The sequence below is a fragment of the Lingula anatina genome, chromosome 10 (assembly GCF_051362555.1).
Source record: "Lingula anatina isolate TDL-2025a chromosome 10, LinAna3.0, whole genome shotgun sequence".
NCBI classification, from domain to species: domain Eukaryota; kingdom Metazoa; phylum Brachiopoda; class Lingulata; order Lingulida; family Lingulidae; genus Lingula; species Lingula anatina.
Window position 1 is genome coordinate 12,485,084 of NC_141776.1, and position 23,205 is coordinate 12,508,288.

Consider the following 23,205-nt stretch of genomic DNA (forward strand, 5'->3'; position numbering starts at 1 on the left):
TTTCTGGTCTAATTCGACACGCTCTACGATTCAGTTACGATACAGGTGCGATAGTGTTACGAATATTCGTGGGATTCGGCTGGAATCGCACGAATATTGTCCAGAAATACACTACGGTTTTTTGGAATCGGGAGTTCGTGGCCAAAATTTTGAACAGCTCAATATTTTTGCCACGAATTCCCGATTGATCAAGAATTGCAAGAACTGACTACGATTATATACGAATCTGTTAAGAACTTCACGAACTGATTACGATTCAACCACGAATCTTGAAATTTTTAATTCCTGGCGATTCGTGGGATTCGTGGTCTGTGTGAAATAAGGGCATCAGGTTTTTGCCACTAATTCCTGTAGGTCAAGAAGTGCAAGATCTGTCTACGAATATATACGAGTCTGTTAAGAACTTCACGAACTGATTACGATTCAACCACGAATCCTGAAATTTGTCAATTCATGGCCATTCGTGGGATTCGTGGTCTGTGTGAAATAGGGGCATAAGCTGCAAGCAATTTAGCGAAAAACCCCTCGGAGATGGATCGATCCTGTTAGATCTACCTAGGTATGGGAACCCAGCCATACACTCAAATCAACCACCGCGGTTGCCGACAGATTATCAGATACACGTTGCATGATCTTTATCTCACAGAAGAAGACATGCACCTAATCACGGCGTGCTCTCCTTTGAGTAATTTCGATATAAGCTATTCCAAATTGCAGGCAAATTAGAACCAGTGTTTAATATTTGTTACAACAAAGAAAAAATGACGTTTATGGCACTACCACTGCACTGGCCACTCTTACATAAAAAAGTCTCTGATAAAAGAAAGGCCTCTCACAACTGAAGTGCTCCCAATCATTATTATCACTATCATTGCCTTTATTTACTCTTCCTTCTTATCTGCATGAGTTATTCTTAATTCTTAAATTATCACATTTTAGCTTTATGTTCTGAATTGTATATACTGTCATGTTCTTAAATGTTTTTTGAGATTTATGGTTGCTGGAGAACAGACTGGCGCTTAAGATACTATAAAAATCCTTTATTTTAATTAAGGCCCTGCATCGTATCATTAATTCAATGCACTGACTGATTTTTTAATTCACCAAGGTGACTTTGGAAAATTGGTCTTAAGTCGCTGTTTTCCCAAGCTTTGTCATATTCGGGCTCGATCATATCTCGAGTTTGGTAAGAGAAGTGATCAACGGGACGTGATTTGTGAAGTCAAAATATATTTCGCACATCTGACAAACGTGAAACGGTCAACTTGGGCGTAGAACGGAAATCATGAAATTGTTTTTGATTTTCGCCTTCGTGCTTTATACGCTACTCGCGATAGAGTTGTTTGCCAATGAGACTGAGGACAAGCTAGAGAAAGAGAAGCCGATGGAAAGAGAAATCCCCGATAAAATTTATAGGGATATGAAGAAGAGGGGACTGCTAGATATCGATGAAGAGGAAGGTTTAGGTAACTTTTAAAGTTTTGATATAAAAAAAATGTATGACATTATTTTTTCTCTAATTCAAAGTACAAAAGATCATTATCGTGCTTTTCTTGTGTCGTTCATATTCAATATCATATTCCTATAAGATTTGTTTAATTTTTTAAATTTTAACTTTGCATTTCCAGTGCCTCTGATAATCCACACGGATGGAAATGCCATTCCCAATCAGTACATTGCCCGGCTTCGACCTGGTGGCGATTACGAAAAAAGTAGGAACACCACTTTGAATTGTTTGAAAATTCAATTAATTAGATTCAGTTTTATTCCGGGATTAATTATAACAGTTATGTTCTTATTCGTTACACTCAAACGAACATAAAATATATATCATTTAAAATTAGACGCAGTATTAAGGGATGAAGCGCTCACTTCGTGTACTCTGTTTCCGATTTTACATTGCGTATTGTGATAAAGACGATCATAAAATAACGATTCTATAGTTGAATTAAGTCACTTGTGTGTCTTTCAATTAATGACACATGTATGCAATTAAGCAAGCTTTGTTCCCCTGAATTAGGTGAAACAGGAGTAGTTCTTGTCCGTTGTATATCTGTGATGAAAGGCAGAAGAAGTGTGAATGACTGCGGATAAAAATGACTGGTTATAAACAGTAAAGATATCATCTTAATTTCATGACACGTATATGTAATGCAAAACTTCGTGTGAAGAATCATCGACGTCGTGGGTGTAAATTTTTTGATGGCAATTCCTCCTTCCGGGAGATTTCTCCGTCTTGCTATACACTGTTATCTTTAGGACAAACTGCCTGAAAAAATCAAATTGTCAAATTAAAACAACCCAAAATGCATTTCAAATACCGGTAACTAAAGATCTCGATTCCTTTTTCCAAATTCTAGCTAACCGTGATATCTACGGAATACAGATATTTACATTGCGGTACACCGAACCCATTTTATATAAGATACTTCTCAATTTATCAGATTTGAACGACTTTAAGGACCAAAAGTGTGTTCTGATTATATCACCAATAATTCTTAGAAATCTTGGGGATGTACATTTCCGTCTTACATGATGCAAGAGCATGAGAGAGCATTCGAATGACCAAAGCTTAAAGATGTTGTACCTTCCTTATCGGCACCATCCGGTATATATAACATGTTTGTGGTATTTGATGATGTGTAAGGTTAAAAAAAGCTCAGAAGATAAACTGTCGGCCACGAGTCAAATCTAGTTAACTTAGTCATAACGTAAAAGGTACCAGTATGCCCGTTTTTCTTAAAATTCGATAAAAAGAATTTTGGAAGACATCTGAAGCCCAAGAACGATCTTCAACCACCCTGAGCTTCAGAGCTAACTTGACACTAACCTTTTCACTGTAGCCTCCATCGTGTCAAGTAACCTCTGACGAAAATAGTTTGACCTATTTTATATAAGCCAATCGAATCCATGTTTCAAAATTTTTCACCAAAGTTTGGTGAAAACGCTGATTGGTTGATCGTCAATCGGCAATCCTCGGCTGATTCCGCAAGCTCCATACTAACAACATAGTTAGTGTCGAGTGCGGAGACATCCGAGTAGTTCCGATTGGTTCCGAGTGCATAACCGTACACAAAGAAAGCATTGGAGTTTATCGGAATTGAAACCAGAGCAGTATGATGCCCTGCATCATTATCTACTGAGGGATGATGTATTTTGCGTGCTGCCCACAGGTTACGGCAAGTCCCTGATATTCAGCCTTATCTTTGATTGGTCCGGATTTGACCAAAGCGCGCTTTGACTCATTCGCGTTCATTGGCTAGATCGTTCAATGAGTCATTGAGTGCGGGATTTAAATTTGATTGGCGGGCGGCGGGGGCACTCGAATCTGGTCAGAGGTTACTTGACACGATGGAGATAGGCTACAGTGAAAAGGTTAGTGTCAAGTTAGCTCTGAAGCTCAGGGTGTCTTCAACCAACTTTACTATAAAAACATGTTGAATTACTTAATAAATGTTCTTACAACACAGTATAAATGAATATATATGAAACTGTAACGTGTAGTATACAACAAATTGTACCACCTATTGCATGCAGATGTGTCCGCTATTTGAGGCAGTATAGCGTACTTATTACAGAGAGTCGGTTATTTTCATAGGCAAAATACATGCATTCCACACAGGGGTGGATCCAGAGATATTTTTGACAGTCTTCCAAATTATCTTTGTTGATCCATCCTCCATTTTTGACCGTCTTCCGACAGAAGAAAATCAAATACCCGTCAATGTAAACTTGAAAATCTGACCGTCTTCCCGAAGACCAAGTAGACTGCCTCAATCTGCCCCTGGCACATACACCCTCTAACAGTTTCAGATTTGCGCTTTTTACAGTTAGTCGCATTTTGGAAGGACGGGGCTTCCATGAAAGACTGGATTTCAGTGAGGAACTTATCTACGTTATATTGAGGGATATAGACGATAGGTATTTTATTCTTTCACTCATGCTTTTTTTATGAAGAACTCTACTCGACTATAACGAACTTTTAATTTTGATATAAGATTCATTGTTCGAAATTTGATTTTATATTTTATTTTTATGATATTTCATTTATATTATTACCCAGCATCATCATTCATATACATCATTGTTTAAGTTAATTTGCTTAGTATGTTTTGGAAAGAATTTCATTTCAAATATCCATAATACGTATGGATTTATGTCATTTCATTTTTTGTTATCGTTGCTGAAACACTTCTTATTTTCGCTAGCGACCTCCAACAACTTCGCCAGCTTCAAGATGTTTTTGAGGATATCGAACAAGATAAAACATTGTCGTTAGCTACATACCATCGTGCAGGGCCTTTCGCTGCCAGCTTATCATGGGTAAATATCACTGTGCTCATGCAGGCGTATACGTTACAGATTTTGTGCGTGTGTGTGTGTGTTAAGCCTAGGTCCCAACTACGTTTTGGACGCACGGTTTTTAGGTTCCTTGCGTCCGGCTAGGACGTAGCTAGATCGCACGTAGCGGCTGTTGATCACATAGAAAAGTTACTACGTGCTGTTTGCGTCCTTCAAAAATCGCACGATGGACGTGCTCCTCACGCACAAACTCCAAGCAGCCCGTACATTCGGTTGGGACCTATGCTCTAATAATGTTTCACTTGTCTAAGTATTTATTCTTGCTCCCTTCCTCCATCTGTCTAGGGTGCAAAGGTAATTTTTATAAGGGTATAGGAGTGTCTTAACAGAAAAATATATGCAACAAAACCTCAGGCCTCTACCATAAAAAGTAATTCTTTTGTATTCAAAAATAAGGCTTTTCTTAATTTGCATTGGAAAAATAATGAAAGTGTTAAATAACCAAACCACTGAAAAATTAGTGCATGCGTTTATATGATCAAGATTAGATTACTGCAATAGTCTCCTCTTTGGTATGATATTATGTGACTATCAGATAAAAAAATTACAAGTTATTCAAAACTCAGCTGCAAGACTGGTTTGTCAAATAAAGTGCAATAGTACACACCATATCACTCCCATTCTGAAAGAATTACACTGGCTGCCTGTGAAGCAGAGGATTGGTTATAAAGTACTTTGTATTATTTTTAAGGTGATACATACACAAAGACCATAATATTTATCTGATCTTATCTGTTTTAACTCACCACGGCGGTCTACACATTTAAATACTGAGAATGACTTTATTTTAGAACTATTTTAGAGAAGGGGTGTCTCAAAAGTTATGGAGATCGGGCTTTTATAATCTATGCCCCAAATTATGGAATTCCTTACCAAATTTTATAAGAAAAGCAGACGACTTTGACAGTTTTAAATCCCTTCTTAAAAACTCACATTTTTAAATCTGTCTATATTTCTTAGTTTTTTATATATTTTAATAATGTTTTTAGTAGTGTTAATTTTAAATGGTTTCCAAGTGTTTTAGTTTTAAATATTGTACATTTTAATTATTTGAGTTATATTATTCATTATAGTAAGGCGCCTTGAGGTAGCACGTAAGGCGCCTTATAAGAAGATCTTTATTATTATTAATTTCAGCACCTACATGTTAACTTTCATGTTTAGATACTGACTCCCACGGCTTTGTATTTATCAATTTAGCTGAAGTTATCAATTTAGTTAGTTAGTTAGTAAGTTCAGTTATTTGGAATCGAAAATAAAATTGATTCAAATAAATACACCTCTAAAAAAATTAAAGATTTTTATTTTACCACCCAAGGACTCCCCTATGAAAAATCTATTTATTTGACATTTGATGACCATTTCAACATCTTTCCTTTTAGGATACTTTATGAAGTTTATATTGGAAGTACTTGAAAGTTTGATGGTAAAAAATTTACCATCAAACTTTCATAGATTTCCAATTGATCTTCATAAAGTAAAAGTAAAGGGAAGATGTTGAAATGATCATCAAATATTAAATAGATAGCTTTTTCACAGGGGAGTCACTGGGTGATAAAATGCACATTTTTAATTTTTGTATTTTTCATGTTTTCCTTTTAGTTTTTTTCACCCAATAGTTTACCATCAAACTTGTAAATATTTTAAATTTAATCTTCATACAATAAATTTAAAGGAAAATTGGAAATTATATTCCAATATCAAATAAATAGCTTTTTCATAAGGGAGACAATGGGCGGTTGAGTGCACATTTTAAAGGACAATTATAGTAATATAAAATCCATTTCTCGAATTCTGAAGATCCAGCACTTAATCTATACAATACAATTATGTTTTAATCGATCCCCGCCTTTGCCTTTTAAGAATTATAAAAACAATCTATTAGTAGACAAAAAGCATTTTAGTAAACCTCACCTCAATATGCATAAATGAAGCAACAGATCTGGGTCACGTGGTACTGTGACGACAATTAGGATAAAGGTCTACATATATTTATTTGTAAGACTCAACTGAGCTGCAAGTGCATACAGACAGAGAAGTTTAGGAAAATTGTGTTGAACAGAGTTGAGCAATTGTCGTTATGCCTCAGTGTGTTGCCGTGGGATTCACCCAAATTGCAGGACTCGTTCACAATCTTTTCTTTGTCTGTGACGCGGTCTTCCGTAACTTAGTAACTTCGGTGACAATAGTTGCGATGCGATGAGATCATGGTCACCTCAGGTGGTTTAGATCATATCAAAAGATGATAGTCTGTCATCAGTTGGCAAGCTTACTGCTGATGCATTTTAAATGCATTGTACATGTAGTTAACCAAGAGCTCGTTAACAATTAAACCTTTTAATTATGCACCGCTGCACTTCCCAAGCCAGGTAATAACAGGTATCAAACTCGTCTTGGTGGGCTTTCATATTTTTCAATATATCTCATTTATTTCATGGGGTTATATTATTGGTATTTGTAAATGACGTTAAATATCAATATCTTTAACAATTGAGTTCAAACACGGTTGCGAACATTAATAAAAGTAATTGCTCTCAGGGTAGCTTGAAGCATGCGTATGCCCAGGCATTACTTCTGTGGATGAAAACGTGTTGAGGAAAAACATAAAAAGAGGGGTATATTGAAGGAAAATTGGTAACTGCTGTAATAAAATGGTTCGTAATCCTAATTCGTTTATGCTTTAAGGATTTGTTTCCGAAGGTTATTTCATCTGACATGTAAAATAATTAAAAAGATTTATCATTTTATAACTTGGAAAAGCAAGTTCTGCGTCTGTACGCAAAACTTTTTGCAAATTTGTAAGCTTAGTCAAACCGAAAAACATGTAGCAGATCAAGGTAAAAGAGCATTGTTTGCTACTAGAAGCATGTAAAAAATCATTACTTTCATGCGATTACTAAATGTGCAGTTTTACGTACGTTAGTATATTTTAAATCATGCATGGAGATTTAACCTGGTAAGCGATATAAGAAAGGCAAACAGGGATTTTTAAAAGAATGTTGGGTGTAAAAAAAGAGCACTACTCATTACTAAGTTCATTGTATATTATGAAAAGCGGTGGATACCCAATTCTTTTAAGTATGAAGCTAAACTTTTTGTAATATTGATTTAAATCCCCTCTTCGAAAAATTGTATAATAACAGCGTGCTATAAAGATCTACTCAAGAAAAAAATTGCTTGGATAAAAATTGGGTACGGAATGAACTTGAGACACTTGGCTTGTCATTAAGTTTTCACAAAAAAATTTCAGATAAATTTATACTGCCCTTGAAAGAGTAAAGATTGAAAGATAATTTAAGAGAAACTTTGACGGGGGAAATATCCACAAAGAGTGAAGGGCTATTGCACCAACATCTTGTTGAAAAATTTACACTGCAAGTCTATTTAAATAAGCAAAGGAACTAATTGCCAAATTTAGACTTTCATCACATAACAAGGGCGTAACCAGACCTGCAAAAATTGTACGCACAGATTTTAAAAAATTCTGAGCACGTACAGCAAAATGTAGACTAACGCAAAACACGAACGGCAGCGTAATCACAGCAAATGAACCACATATAGTAGCTTAATTAATTTCCATTAATAATAAAATCATCATTTAAGTCAAAAATATTCTCGCGATTTAATGAATATTCTAATTTACCCATAACGATATATACTTATTTAACCCTCATCCACAAGGAAATGGAACCCTACGTAAATCCTGAAACCGGGCCTCGGAGGCCCGGTGTACCATGAAAATCTGACTCCCCTAAAATGTGACTCCCCAGTCAGATTTTCATGATGAAAATGTGACTCCCCCTATGAAATTTTGACTCCCCCCCCCCAAAAAAAAAGTTTGCAGGTAAAACTTTTCATGAACAAAAAAAAAAAAAAAAAAAATACAAGATTTGTATTTTACCACCCAAGGAATCCCCTATGAAAAAGCTATTTATATGATATTTGATTATCATTCTGACATCTTTTCTTTGAGGATACTTTATGAAGAATATATTGAAAGTATTTGAAAGTTTGATGGTAAAAAATTGGGTGAAAAAAAACACATGAAAAATTAAGGATTTGTATTCTAATACCCAATGACTCCCCTATAAAAAAGCTATTTATTTGTTATTTGATGACCATTCTGACATCTTTTCTTTTAGGATACTTTATGAAGAATATATTGAAAATAATTGAAAGTTTGAATGGTAAAATACTGGGTGAACATAATTTACGAAATTCTTCATTTTCATATGCATGGGATTTGGACTCCTATGGACTCCCATTATATTTGCTGTTGTTTTTCTCATTTTTCCCATAGCTGAATGAAAAATGGGGATTGATGATTTTAAATGGATAATAAATTTGCATTCTTGTACCCATAGGATTTTGACTCCCTATAATCTTTCAAATATTTCCAATATAATCTTCATAAAGTAAAAGTTAAAGAAAGGTGTTGAAATGATCATCAAATATTAAATAGATAGCTTTTTTATAGGGGAGTTATTGGGTGATAAAATGCACATTTTTAATTTTCTTCTTTTTCATGTTTTTTATTTTTTTATTTTTTTCACCCAATACTTTACCATCAAACTTTCAAATATTTCCAATATAATCTTCATAAAGAAAATTTAAAGGAAAGATGTAGAAATGATCATCCAATATCAAATAAATAGCTTTTTCATAAGGGAGACAATGGGCGGTAAAGTGCACATTTTTAATTTTCTTATTTTTCATGAAAATTTTCACCTGCAAACTAAAAAAAAGTGCCAATGTATCCTCCATTTTAAATACTACAAGATCACAGTCATATACTCAAATAAAATAAGATTTATGAAGTTTTGTGGAGGGGGAGTCAGATTTTCATGGGGGGAGTCAGATTTTCATGTTACAACGATCCTTTGCTCGCTTTACCTCCACCTGGGTGAGTATACACTGTGTATGGAACATGCGGAAAAATCTTTTTTTTTTCTCAAAATGGAAAGTTTCGCAAAGGTAGCGCAGTCTATCAGGTATGTAATAATGATAGATTTAAACTGATATCTGCATATCAGGTGACCAAGGTGACTGATTACTCATAAATAATAATTCCTCCAGGTCTTGAATCTTTCACAGGCAGATTTCATTGACCATACTGATAGTCATAGCACACATGATATTGCTTGTGTAAAGCATTTGATACCAAAGATATTTGAGGTTACATAGACTTATTTATCCCATGTGGAAGTAAAATTATCAAGGGACTGGGCATCAGAGGCCCGGTTCCCAGGAAATGGGACTAACTTTTGGAAAAGTTAATTTCTACATATGGTGTAAATTATTTCAAAACTAATTATTAATCCATTGATGGGGTATAAGTTGCTTGAGGAATACATGAAAGGACCAAGCTCAAATCCTCATGCGAACGAAGAGAGAGCAAAAGATACATGGGTCCGGGCCTGCGAGGCCCCTGAAAGGTGATTGAGGGTTAAAAGGAGGCTAACTGAAATATAGTTTTATTATTTGTTTGTGAAAATTGCCCATCTTACCCTGTTAGTTTGGAGGTCTAAGCTGGATCAAGTCAGTGTTAAGATTCCTATGAAGCTCTGCAGGAAAAATTCTTCCTTTGTTTCTCTAGCTCCTCAATAAACCTTGTGTTCAGATTTTATCCAGTACCCCCAGGTCTGCGGGAGCTGCTCTTTGAAACTAACGCACAGGTAGATTTTTACCTGAGATAAATATCGCCAGCGAGAGTGCGTTCGATACTCGCAAGACAAAGTCAAGACAAAGGAAGTCCCAGTTAGATGGATGATTAAGATAGGACTTGTAAGGGTAACAGGCATTGATTACCTCAGTTTAATAAAAAGTATGCAAGACGGGGCGTCAGCGATTTAATAAAATAAATTGAATTTCACAATTAACATGGACCTCATATGGAATAATCAACAGTACCCTTAAGTCATTCAAATGGAGTGTTTTATACAACTTGCAATAAGCATAATTAAATGCTTGTTAAAGAATTGAATAGACGGGAAATGGTTTTACACAGCTTCACGAGGATTTAGACCCCTCTGGTAAGAGATTTGAATGAGTATAAACTTTTATCAGAAGCCAGAAAAGTCATCTTACAGGTAGACAATGCGGCTTCGCCGGTGGCACTATTGTCGTCATCGGACCACGTGACCACGAAGCTCAATAACTCCCAGGCCGAGCAAATAGGACGTTTTTTTTTTAAGTCCAAAATTTACAAAATAAGCTTTTAACTTGTGTATTTGGATAAAGATGTCGTTAGTTGGGCATGTTTTCTGAAGAATATGTTCCGTTCAGGCCATTCTGACGCCATGACCATTGTCCTTTAATTTTTCTATTTTTTCGTGGAAATTTTCACCTGTAAACTAAAAAAAGTGCCAATGAATCCTCTATTTTACAAACTACAAGATCACAGTCATATACTCAAATAAAATAAGATTTATGAAGTTTTGTGGAGGGGGAGTCAAATTTTCATGGGAGTCAGATTTTCATGTTACACCGGGCATATTCAGGCTCTACGGTGTATCTCCGTAAAAACTCATAGTGGCAAATGTGTCTTTAATTCATTATTCTACAGGGTTAATAAAAGCTACTATCAGCTACTATTTAAAAAGCTACAATTTTGAGCACTAAAAAGGTAATACAGACTTAACATTTAGTATAGTTTTCCGACTGATAAATGACAACAAAGATTTAAATGGTATTTTAATAATCTCTTCAGTGTAATTGTTGCACCAGTTCTTTAACTGAATCCACCCAATTAATGCTGGATCTCCACATTCTCAAATTATCACCTGCCAAAGAGTTTTTCGCCCCCCCCCCCCCAAAAAAAAAAGACGCTTACACCCCATTTCCATAGATTTTTAGATCGATCTATCCCTGTGGGGAGTCTCACTAGATTACTGTCAGCTTGGCCGGCTTAAGCGTCTGTCCCGCCTACTAAAAGCTGTAAGGGGGTAATTGACTATGGTGCCCGCTCGGCTGACTGCAATTTAGCGAGAACCCCCAGGGAGTTAGGTCGATCTAAATTTTAATCCCTGGATCGATCTAAATCTCTGAAAATACACCCTTATGTATCAGTGCGTAGTCACAGCAATGGTCTGTGGTGCGTCTGGCTTTATCTGGCTGCTACCAGCGCTATGGGACGGCAAGGCATTCTTTCTGACAAGTATTTCAGAGTTTCACCTGGAATAATATCCCAGGCATTGGGCAGAGCTTGTCCAATTTGGCGCCTTTGTGGACTTTTAAATTGAAAAGAGGCCATCAAATGTCACAAATTTAGTCAAATTTATAACAGGTACCCCCTCAAATCCAATGATTCACTACAGATGTAAAGAAATATTTATTAAAATTTGACAAAAAGGTATAAAATTTTGTATTTTCAGAACCATTAATCATGTCGGACATGGTATCTGGAATAAAAAGCACCGTTTATAACAATTTACATCTGTGAGGTTATTATTTGTAAATATAAGTACAGGTGAAAGGGGGTGGGACAACCTTTTTGACCATTTTTGTATACTTCATCAAGCTCATGTCTGGTTGCGTATGTAACATTCTTCCATTCAAATTCTTTCTCATCTCCCTGGTCTGTGTAACTCAAAAGCTTCGCAAATAGCGACCGCACTCGAAAGCACAGCGATCAATTGGTATTTGCAATGGCGATTGCATCCACCTGGTCCCGTATCTCGAAAGCTTCGCTCGTTGGAAGCAGGCGCAAGCATGGCGATTCCACGCTTCGCCGAGACAATTATCTGCTCTTTTTCTCGTTAAGCTCAGAGCCTGGTACTTTATCTATACCTTGGTGCAACTGGCTTTTCTCGGGCATAGCGATTTGCTACGCCTGACTTACGACCGGTTGGGGCAACCGGTGTAACAGATATCCAAGTCCCCCAGGAACCGAGGTCCGTTCCTGGTAATGATTGTCCGTAGGGCTACCATTACTTGGGAATAGTAGTCCTACTGAGACTTAGGTTCCTGGTTCTTGATTTTATTAGGTAGGACTTGTATAACTGGCGGACTTTTATTCCTGTTACTATGACAGTTATAGAAGTCTGGACATTTCAAAGTCCTATCCCTATGCAATTATACGCTTAAAGGTGCATATACGAACCGAGCATCAGTAGATCGTGGATTCCCAGTAACACATGTAAACCACTTCTACTAGATTCTTATATGACTCAAATAAAGTCGACAAGCCTAGGGATTAAATGAATAGATCACTCGACCAGCCACAAAAGACCTTTAGACTGCTCCTTTCTTTGTATTTTTGGTTGTAAATTTAACCTATTTTCGTGACCTACTTTCCTGCCCCATTGACATACAGCTTAGAATGCCAGCAGAAAAATCCGTTCAAACATCATTTTCGGGTAAAATTACACAATGCCTTTTGGTAATTCTCTTAGATATACTACTTGAAACTATATTCTGGCATTTGGTTGGTTTTTGTGACTAAATTGACTTTGTGTGCATCTTTAAATGATACAATTATAAATGTATATGAAAATCCAATTTGTGAGCCATATATAAGACAAAAAATGGAGAGTTTGCAACTTCAGCTCGTCTGCGTAGTAGTTCGCGTGTAAGACAGTAAGGTAAGTGTTCTTGAATCGCCCTGTTACAGGTACATCTTAAGTTCGAGACCTACCTTTGACATGACCTTGCCCCCCTCCAACCTCTACCTCGAATAACTTGTTATATCTAACAGCATACTGATGGTTTTTTATGTATAAAAAAATGTATAATATTCTAAATTCTGTGATTATTACACTTACAATTGAAAGATTAAACGAGACTTACCTGTAAGTTGAAGTTTGATATTAATTCTGTCCTATCGGGAACATGAGAAATTAGGCGAGAATGCGTTTCATTTCCAGGAGGCATAGTTTAACACGATATGACCACTCATGATGTGTATAAATCCCCTGACAATAATGGGTGGGTGGGTGGGCGCCTAATCTCTCATGTTCCCGATAGGACATAATTAAAATCAAACTTGAACTTACAGGTAAGTCTCGTTTAAACTTTCAATTCTGTCCTAACGGGACATTCCGAGATTATGCGAGATTTCAAAGTATGATGAGTGGTCATATCTATTTTACCAATTTTTTTTAAAATAGAGACTTATGATCCCATAACTCCAAGTAAGATATAACAACCATTTTATTTAACACCTTTTATTTTGTAATTGCCTTGGCAAACAAAGATTTTGTTTCTTCACTAATATTTCTATAATAAAATTTTCTAAAAGTACTAGCATTACTCCAACCTGCTGCTTTCATTATTACATTCATTGGAATACCCATTTCTTTCGCTTTACTAGTAGATGCTGCCCTCGCACTGTGAGGTTTTAACTTGTGAACATCTATATCCGCTGAAGCCATTATCGTATGTACCCATCGTTCAATCGTGTCTTTGCTAACTGCCTTGTGAGGCTTCACATAACTAATAAACAATTCTGAACCTGTCCTTACAGTTGCAGTTCTTGCAATGTATTTTATTAGTGTAGCCACAACACACAACCTCACATTATCTTTAAAACTGGAAAAACTAATACTGGTTGTTTTATTCCCGGTTTTGATTGTTTCACCAATTTGTCTAAAACAAAATGAACTGATCTGTTTTCTAATGTAATTTGTCTAAGATCTAACAAGTGTATTGTTTGACACCTCTGTCCTGAAACCAATAACATTAACATGACTTACTTACATGTAAGATGTTTTAAACTTAATTGCTCTACTGATCCCAAACTATCCAGCCAACATAATACCTTATCCACATTCCATGTGGACGTATATCGGGGGAACGCTGGTCTAACTTGAAAAACTCCTCTTAAAAATCTTTTAATTAATGGATGCTTTCCTAAACTAAAACTACTGTCTACAGTCACAAAAGTTGCTAATGCCGACTTTGCTGTACTGATGGCACTATATTGTAGTCCTTCTTCATACAAAACTGTTAAAAAATCTAGTATTTGTGACACAGTTGGTTGTAAGATATCGATATCTGTTCCAGCACAGAATGTTTCCCATCTCCTAATGTAAGTTTTATATTGTTTCCTTGTGCTGACTCGCCACGACTGCATAAAAATGTTCCTAGGTATGTCTGAAATTCCTTCTTTAATGAGCTTTTCCCTGATAACCGTCAAGCCATCATCCTTGTTTTTCTCCACATCGGATGTTCCCGCTCCCGATTGTGTTCGAGGCGCAGAAGACTCCTCCTCCTTGGAAGTAATATTGGATGCGTCATCAGCAAGCTCATTAATCGAGTGTACCATGCTTGTGTCGGCCAGTCGGGCACAATAACAATCACATCCGCCTGGTCCGTTGCAATCTTTTGCACCACCCGCTGAATCACACTGAAAGGTGGAAATGCATAAGCAATATCATGTTTACTCCAATCAGGTATAAATGCATTAGTTCCTACTGCTGACGGATCGGGTCTCCAGAAATAGAACTTATCTACTTAACAGTTAATTCTTGAAGCAAACAAATCAATAGTAGGCCTCCCTAAATGAGAACTCATGTTATTAAAAACTACAGGATCTACGGCCCACTCTGTCCTGTCATTAAAAAATCTTGACTCCTTATCCGCTTTTACATTATTCACTCCTAAAATATGAGCAGCACTCAACCAGTTTCCACGCTGTCTACACCAATTCCAGATGTCTATACTGAGCTCATTACATTGAACTGAGTGTGTGCCCCCCATATTATTTATATATGCAACTGCTGTAGAATTGTCCATTTCCAACAGAATATGTTGGTTTTCTTTGTTTTCACATAAGGCTCTTAGCCCATATAAGGCAGCTCTTAATTCTAACACATTAATATGTGCTCCTTTCTCCAACTCTATCCAACGTCCACCTGTTGTATTATTCTCTAAACTTGCCCCCCAGCCTTGCAGGGAGGCATCCGTTCGTAAAGTAAAATGTGGGTTTTCCCTGAAGATTTTTCGACCTATATTAAACAAATTTCCCCACCAGTGTATGTCATCTAATGCCTTGAGAGATAAGGTTATATTTCCTTGATAATTCCCCAGGCTATTTTTAAAGCAAGTATTTTGTCTATTTCAACATGTCTATAGTGAAGTTCTCCAAATTCCACACCAGGTAAACATGAAACCATAGTTCAACTGAGCCACTTCTTGAATGGTACATAATTCCCCTTTCTCTCTTTTTATGACCTTATTCCCTAATGCTTTGACATTTTCTAGTTTGCTCTCACTCAGTCTGATTCTTAAGTTATTTGAATTGAGAATAAAACCTAAATGTAACAGCTGTTGTTGGGGTACCACTTATGATTTTTCTCTACTCCAGGTAAATCCTAGACATGTTAACATGTGTAATACTTGATTAATACTCTCTTTGCATTTCTCATAGGTATCACCCTGAATGTAAATGTCATCTATATAAATGCTGACAACGTGCCCCTTTTGTCTTAAACATGCCAACACAGGTTTCATCAACTTTGTAAAGATTCTGGGCGCAAAAGCCAACCCCATGGGCATAACTACATATTCATATAGTTTTCCTCCCCATCAAAATTTCAAGTATTTTCTATATTCTGCCCTTATTGGGATACAATAATATGCATCTTGAATATCTACTGACCCCATGTAACAAGTGTGTACCATAGAGTTTGTACAAGTGTGAATACTATCCATCTTAAAATGTCGATATACAATAAATTCATTAGTTTCTCAGATTCAAAATCATTCTATGTTTCCCATCTGTTTTGGTCGAATAAAAATAGTTGAAATGAACTGATTTTGTTCTTCTAAACTTTCTACTATCACACGTTTCCTGATTAAAACATTAACTTCACCATTAATAATATCCTTTTCAAGTTCATTAAAGTTTATAGATATTGGTTCCTTCACTTGCTGTGGTGTATCTAAAAATTCCAACACACAGCCTTTAACCACCTCTAAAATATTCTTATCAGAAGTCACCTGTTCCCAATAATGTAAGTTTTTTTAATGTTCCCTGCTCTAAATGTGCCAGTACCTACATTTATTTCCTGATTGAGGGGTTCTGGCCTTTGTGGCGATATTTTGTCTTCCCTCTGTACTGGATGATCCCTTTCCCTCTCTCTCTGTTCTGTTCCCAGTTTCTCGCCACTGGCCACTTGCCTAAAAATGAGGTTTGGCCTGGGCACTCCCTTCACTTCCATAAGGCTGAAACCGTTTTCCCCCTGAATATTGCCTGTACTGCTGAGTTTTCCTGGTCAATCTCTTGTCCTCCCCAACTTCCTTTACAATTTTATTGGAGTCACTCCAAAACAGTAGATCAGTAACCGGGTTAGAACTTGGTACTAGGGCCTTCATGGCCTCATATTGTAACTCTGGCTTAATCTCTGCTCTCCGCATCATGTTAACATCATGTACCGCAGCATTCATTAAAATCAATCCATCTAACAGCTCAGGCATTGCTTCTTTGGACAGGATCAGGTCAGTTTTCTCTTTCATGCCTGTGAGGAGCATATCTGTGATATTAATAAAAGGCACCATGGCACTATTGAGTGTAGTAAGCATTTGTTGAAATTTAAAATCTTTGTTTCTTGTTTCAGGTTTTAGCCCAGACCATATTTGCGAATTCACTTTAGGAACAACTAAACCACTACAATTTTCTGGACGTTTGAATTGTTTTTCCTTTTCTTTCCTTTTCACGTCAACCATTCCTTTCTCACTTATTTTGTTCAAAGTCTCGGCCAACTTTTCAAACACTGGCGGTCCACAAACTTCCATATTTTGTAGTTCAGCGTCAATATCAGTAAACATAATGTCTGGATTAGCTTTCTCACCTGAACTGTCACTCAACTGCCCCTCTTCCTCCCCCCATGTGAAGAAATTCATGTCCCCAGTTGACGTTGATGTCTTATCTCTTCTGAGATATAATACAAAAAGTAAATATTAAAAGACTCCAACACAAATACAGGCTTACGTCTTCACCTTCACTTGTATACGTCTTGAAGTCAAATTTGTGCAAATATATGTAATATAACAATTTTAAAATGGTTTTGCCAGACATAGATTAAGTGCAAGAGACCAGCATGGAGGATTCAACTTTATGGTGACTACTGTTAGCTATTCTGTTGTTCATATCCAAGAGCCTGTCTCTATTTAAAAATTATGGCATAATTTATCTTTTTTGAGCTGTTGGACTTACATATGATCGTAATACATCAATTGTTACTATTTTGTAAGTACATAATTAATTTCTGGTGTTACTCTGGTGCCAGAGGATAATAAAAAAGGCATAAGGTGTTTTAAGATGATTCCAAGATGAATATTCCTGTAGTTGTCATATACTGTAGATGTTTTGTGCTTGTTCGTACATTGGAAACAATGAGAACTATGTAGTCGCCTTATGGATTTCTGTTGGTAGTAAGATGACTTGTCTGGCCAAATCATGCTAGGAATGATCACTGGCACTGTCAACTAGGAAAAATGGCTGCTTCCTCGACTTCTTTGCTTTATCCCTCTTGCCTTCCTGCGCAGCTGCTGCTTTCTAGTTGGTTTTGCAGATTCCTTCTTTTTGTGTAAAGATACCACTTTCCTCTGATGCGACATGTTCTCGTGCATTAATGTTTCTCTGGAAACTGGATTTTAATATATTGTTTCTCATAGGACACTGACAAAACCTCAATTCTTACTAGCTGTTGTCTTATTGGCCTACCAGAGCTGACCATGCATGTTTCTTTTTGCTGTGCTGCTGGATGATTTTGCAGACAAGATCTAGAGCTATTTCAAAGCAAAGTCCATTTGCTTGTCTTTCACGGGCATTTACGCATCAACACAACTAACCAAGTTACGTAGTATTATAAGACGACACATTTTTCACCCTTCAAATCTTCTGGGCTATATTTAACATGCGAATGCAAGCCCCAGTGACTGGGACATAAATGTGCATGTGGCTTTTTGGTTCACATTGACCAGTAAAAGATTAATAATATAATACCACTATGTATATATATTTATTGCTTTCATTTGAGTATTCAGTATCTTTTAGTGGATGGTCACTTAAGATAAATGTAGATTATATATTTGAGCATGTGGTTTGGGTTCCACATTTTTGTAACAGACTCAACGAAACTCATCTTGGAATTTATTTTACAACCTTATATTACCTTTTTATTATCTTCTGTCACCAAATTAGCACTGGAAAATTACTTTAGAGCCCCCAGAATAGTACCATTTTACCTAATACAAGTGAATGAGGGTCCCACAGTTCAAAGATTATAAATTACACCAAATTATTAAAATAGCGGCATGCAACCATCACTTGGTTTTGATCAAAATAATGGCTAACAATTTTCCTCATGCAGTCAAAGATGTATTCTTTTGCTTTAATTCAGCCATTTTGTTTGCTGACACTTGTTTTATAGATTGGAAGTTTTGTACTAATTGGATTACTCATTGTACATATAAACTGCAGGCCCATGTAGCAACCGAATCCTATATTTATTTGGAGGCTTATAAAAGTTTCTATTTACATTTTATGAAACCGAAAATGCATTCTGCACCAGGAAATAATCAAAAATGACGTATGGCACGCTTATGAAGGTGTGATAGTTTCAAAATGGTGAATAATGCTCAATTTGAAAATGGCGTATGAGGGCCATCTTAGATTTGAGGCACAAATTTTAAGAAAAAAATAATGTATTCTGCACCAGAAAATAATATAAAGCGACGTATTACTCATTTACAAAGATGTAGTACATGTAGTTTCATAATAGCGAATTATGCTCAAGTTCAAAATGGTTTTGGTGGCCATTTTGGATTTGAGGGATAAAACGGCCACCAATGGCCTCCATAATGGTAAAAATGTGTTTTTTTTTTGCTCATAATATAGTCCAATAGCAATGGTATTTAACAAAAAATTGCACTGAGATATATTGAATACGGGTTATCAATATCCATGGTTTTGCAGCGTTCACACATATGTGGTAGGCACTTATAACACCCTCTTTGTCCATTCAAATCACCTACTATCACCAAAACAATATCAAAAATGACTTTTTCACCCCCAAAATAGTAGGAATCGATATATATATAAAGTATATATAGACCAAACGCTTCAAAATTCAACATAAAATAGCAAAATTATGTCCACTTTCAAAATGGCGGGTGGGGCCATCTTGGATTTGGGACACAAAATGGCCACCAATTGCTTCCAAATGATCAAAAATGGGTTCCTTGTCCCTAATTTAGTCAGGTTTGATAATCTATACATGTTTCTAGGCCAAAAATTAATGGGAATATGAAATATTATATATTCTGGCACCTAATTTGCATAATTTATGCTAATTAATGAATCGATAGAGCGTGTCTCTTTGGATAAAAAATGTTTTTTTGGCCCAAGGAACATTTATGCCAAGTTAGATATTTGTACTATAAAATGCAGCGTTTGACCCCTTAACAAGCCTACTAGTACTTAGCAATTTCTCTCAGTCTTGATACGTAATCTGACAGACTCTCTTCTTCATTTTGATAGCATGTATCAAATTTTTTCATATATATAACTTTACCAGTTTTTGCGGTTCAAAATGCTTGTCAAACTTTTCTAATACGTTTTGAAAGTCGTCTTTATCTTCTTCATTGTCGAAGATAAATGTCTCAAACACCTTTTTGTGTTTGTTATCTAGGCCATATATTAAAATTGCTACCTTTCGTTTGTCCTCTGCGTCTTCCAACCCAGCAGCAAGGAGATACATTTTCAGTTCCTCCTCTTTCCACGCGACATTTTGCGCGGCGGCATCACGTGCCCTGAACTTTGGAGGTAAAAATCCAGTTGCCATTATGTCTCTATTACTGCAGCTTTACTTTTGTCTTGAGACCGCTTCTGACACCATGTTATGTCTTGTGCTTGTTTGCAAACCATGTGCACTCTGCGTGGGTTATAGATTACTATCTTTATACTCATCACTCAAGACCATGTGGACTGCCATCTTACTATCCTTTATTTCCTAAAAAGCTCTTGCCACTAGTGTCGCCACTAGACAAGACATTACACGCGCGTCCTTTTTCACTGTTTTTCCCCGCCATCTTGAGATTGTTTGTCCTCCTCTGGCTCCTCTAACATTTCGTCCATTCCTTTCATTAAATTTTCAGCTAAATCTGCCATTCTTTCCTCCAACTATGCCCCACGTAACAAGAACCCGTCTATGAAAAACAGGCAGTATTCTCGTTATGTTTAGCACGACTGCATAAAAGTCAATGCCTGAATAAAGTTAATCGAGAGTGCGCGAACATACTTCCCTTTCAATTAACTATCCACACCGTTACGTGCTCGAATATATATATATATATATATATATATATATATATATATATATATATATATATATATATATATATACTGTCGTTTAATATATAACAAGTATTGTGAAGAAATAAACCTCAGTTATTATCATTTAAACAAACAAACAAACAAACAGATAAATAAACTCGTTCGTAATATATCTTTCCATAATGATCTTTTTGTTGCAGAATTTAGACAGAATCGATTACTTCAAGGATGACAACCTATTCTTCACCTGGGCGAAAGGCACCGGTATAGACGCATACGTCATGGACTCAGGAATTAATCCTGATCACCAAGATTTCGGAGGGAGAGTGAGAGAAGGTATATATTATTCTACTGATATTGCATGAGAGAGAGAGAGAGAGGTGCGTAGATACAAGTCAAAATCCAGAAGTAAGGCTATTCACAACAAAGTTGTGCGTGTTATTTCAGGTTGGCACGGAAACTTTACCAACAGTAGGGACTTTGATGGTCATGGTACCCTTGTAGCCAGTATCTTAGGTGGCGCCACCTTTGGAGTAGCTAAGGAGGTCACCCTCATCCCCGTCAAGGTATGCGCCACGGTGAACAATTGTTCTGAGTCGCATATTTTGAAAGGACTGAACTGGATAGAGATAAGGGTAAAAAATAGCAAAACTCTGTCAGTAATTAACATGTCACTCGCATCGAAAAGGGGGACACTCCCTAAAATTGACGAAGTCGTGGAAGCGGTATTGGATGCTGGTATTCCAGTTGTAGCCGCCGCCGGAAATATTAAGTTCACCAACTATCACAATTCGTGTGATATATCCCCAGCAAACGTACCCAGGGCCCTCACAGTTGGCGCCACCGAGTTTGGTGATGGCTTAGCTTCTTACAGTTTCCGCGGAAAGTGTGTCGATATTTACGCACCAGGGACGGCTATTAGGGGCGCCAATCACTCAGACAACACAGGTTGGAGGGCGGATAATGGGACGTCATTTGCAGCACCTCACGTCGCCGGTGCAGTTGCGGAGTTGCTTCAGGTGTTTCGCGATGCTGGGTATCACACAGCACCGTCGGTAGGTGTTCTTAAGGACATTAACAAGTACATCATCGAGTATGCGGAGAAGAACACGGTAGAGGACCTCCCAGCGGGCAGCAACGACGTTATGCTTCAGACCACCGGTCTGTATACTGTTGCTCCTTAATGTCTTCATTGAAATACACCCTTGCTTAAAGTGATGTGATATTCCAACATAATATGACATCTGTGTTTTAAACATGTTCAAACTAAGTCGTAAGTGGTTCGTTGAAATGCATTTTCTACTTTAATATTACATTTGAGCTTGTTTTTCATCACTTTGGTTTTGTTCTACCGATCAATGATGAATTTGATAAATTATCCGTAATTAATAGGGAAGAGCAAATGTTGAAGGAAGCATGGATTGGAGAAGAATACCGGAATCATCCAAAGATAAAGAATTTCATCTCAGAGTTAGTATTTCGTGTAGCACCCAGACACCAGGATAAAGGTTTTATGTTAATTTTCACAGAGTACTTCGAAAGAAAATCCTGTCCCTAATTTCCGAAATATTCCATCATTTTAGCAAGAGTGTTTGTGCGTTGCTTTGAATTTACAGCAATTCCCAATGGAACTATGTCAGCGGAACTATGGATAGAACCAATGTCCACCACATTGACTCTTCAGAACTTGAAATTTTTCTTAGAATCAAGATAAGGTATAAAATGAGACAAGAAAGATACTTTTGGACTTTTTAATATACCTGAAGCAGACTTTGAAAACAAAATATTCCACAGTGGCCTGGAAAAATACAGTGCATTTTGGACGCTCTACAATGTTTCAGATGCAGATGTGCTTAAATCTTTACATCAAGTTTTTTAAAGATACGGGCTGATATGAATTTCGTAAAAGATTTTGCACGTGATCTATCATACTCGAATTTTTTTGGCGCGGCGCCCTGTTTGCATGAACATACCTTCACATGGACAGCTAAAAGGCAGAAATGCAACTCACAGCAATTTTCCACCCGTGAAATCAAGTATGAGTTGTATATTGCAAGCGAGATGCCCCCTTTTTGTCTTGTAACTCAGCTGCTAATAAATTCAAGCATGAACGCAAAGGTTTGCATGTTTATATTTTTCTGTACCGACACATAATACATCATTGGTAAACCATGTAATTCAGTTGAAAATCAAAAAAGCGTAATGTTTCCAAATCATTTCATTTCATAAACCGTCACAAAATATCGACATTCATGATTAAGACACAGTTAATGAAAGAATAAAAAAAGACATTTATTTTGAACACGGGGCCAAGAAAAACACTATTTTAAACAGCATTCCAAGCAGTATGATTTGATTGGTTCGCGACACATTTAATCTGTATGTTTGCGCGGATAGTGGTTCGAGGCGTGGAGGGAATAACAAGTCAATGATTTTAAGTGATGGGAAAATGAGTAAATAAATATGCTGTAGAAGCATGCATCTTGATCCGTCGTAGGGGGAGATTAAATAAATAAATAAATAGATAAATTAATTAATTAATTAATTAATAATTGTGCAATAAA

General features: G+C 36.6%; 1 protein-coding gene across 1 annotated transcript; it reads left to right on the forward strand.

The window, feature by feature from the left end:
- Positions 1 to 1,285: 1,285 nt before the first annotated feature.
- On the forward strand, positions 1,286 to 22,752 carry LOC106179217 (uncharacterized). The gene is made up of 7 exons (XM_086997536.1): positions 1,286 to 1,466; positions 1,629 to 1,712; positions 3,831 to 3,921; positions 4,209 to 4,323; positions 20,842 to 20,977; positions 21,089 to 21,802; positions 22,034 to 22,752. Exons 1-7 carry the CDS (start codon positions 1,286 to 1,288, stop codon positions 22,048 to 22,050), a joined length of 1,338 nt encoding a protein of 445 aa, XP_086853662.1. The 3' UTR covers positions 22,051 to 22,752.
- The last annotated feature ends 453 nt before the right edge of the window (positions 22,753 to 23,205 follow it).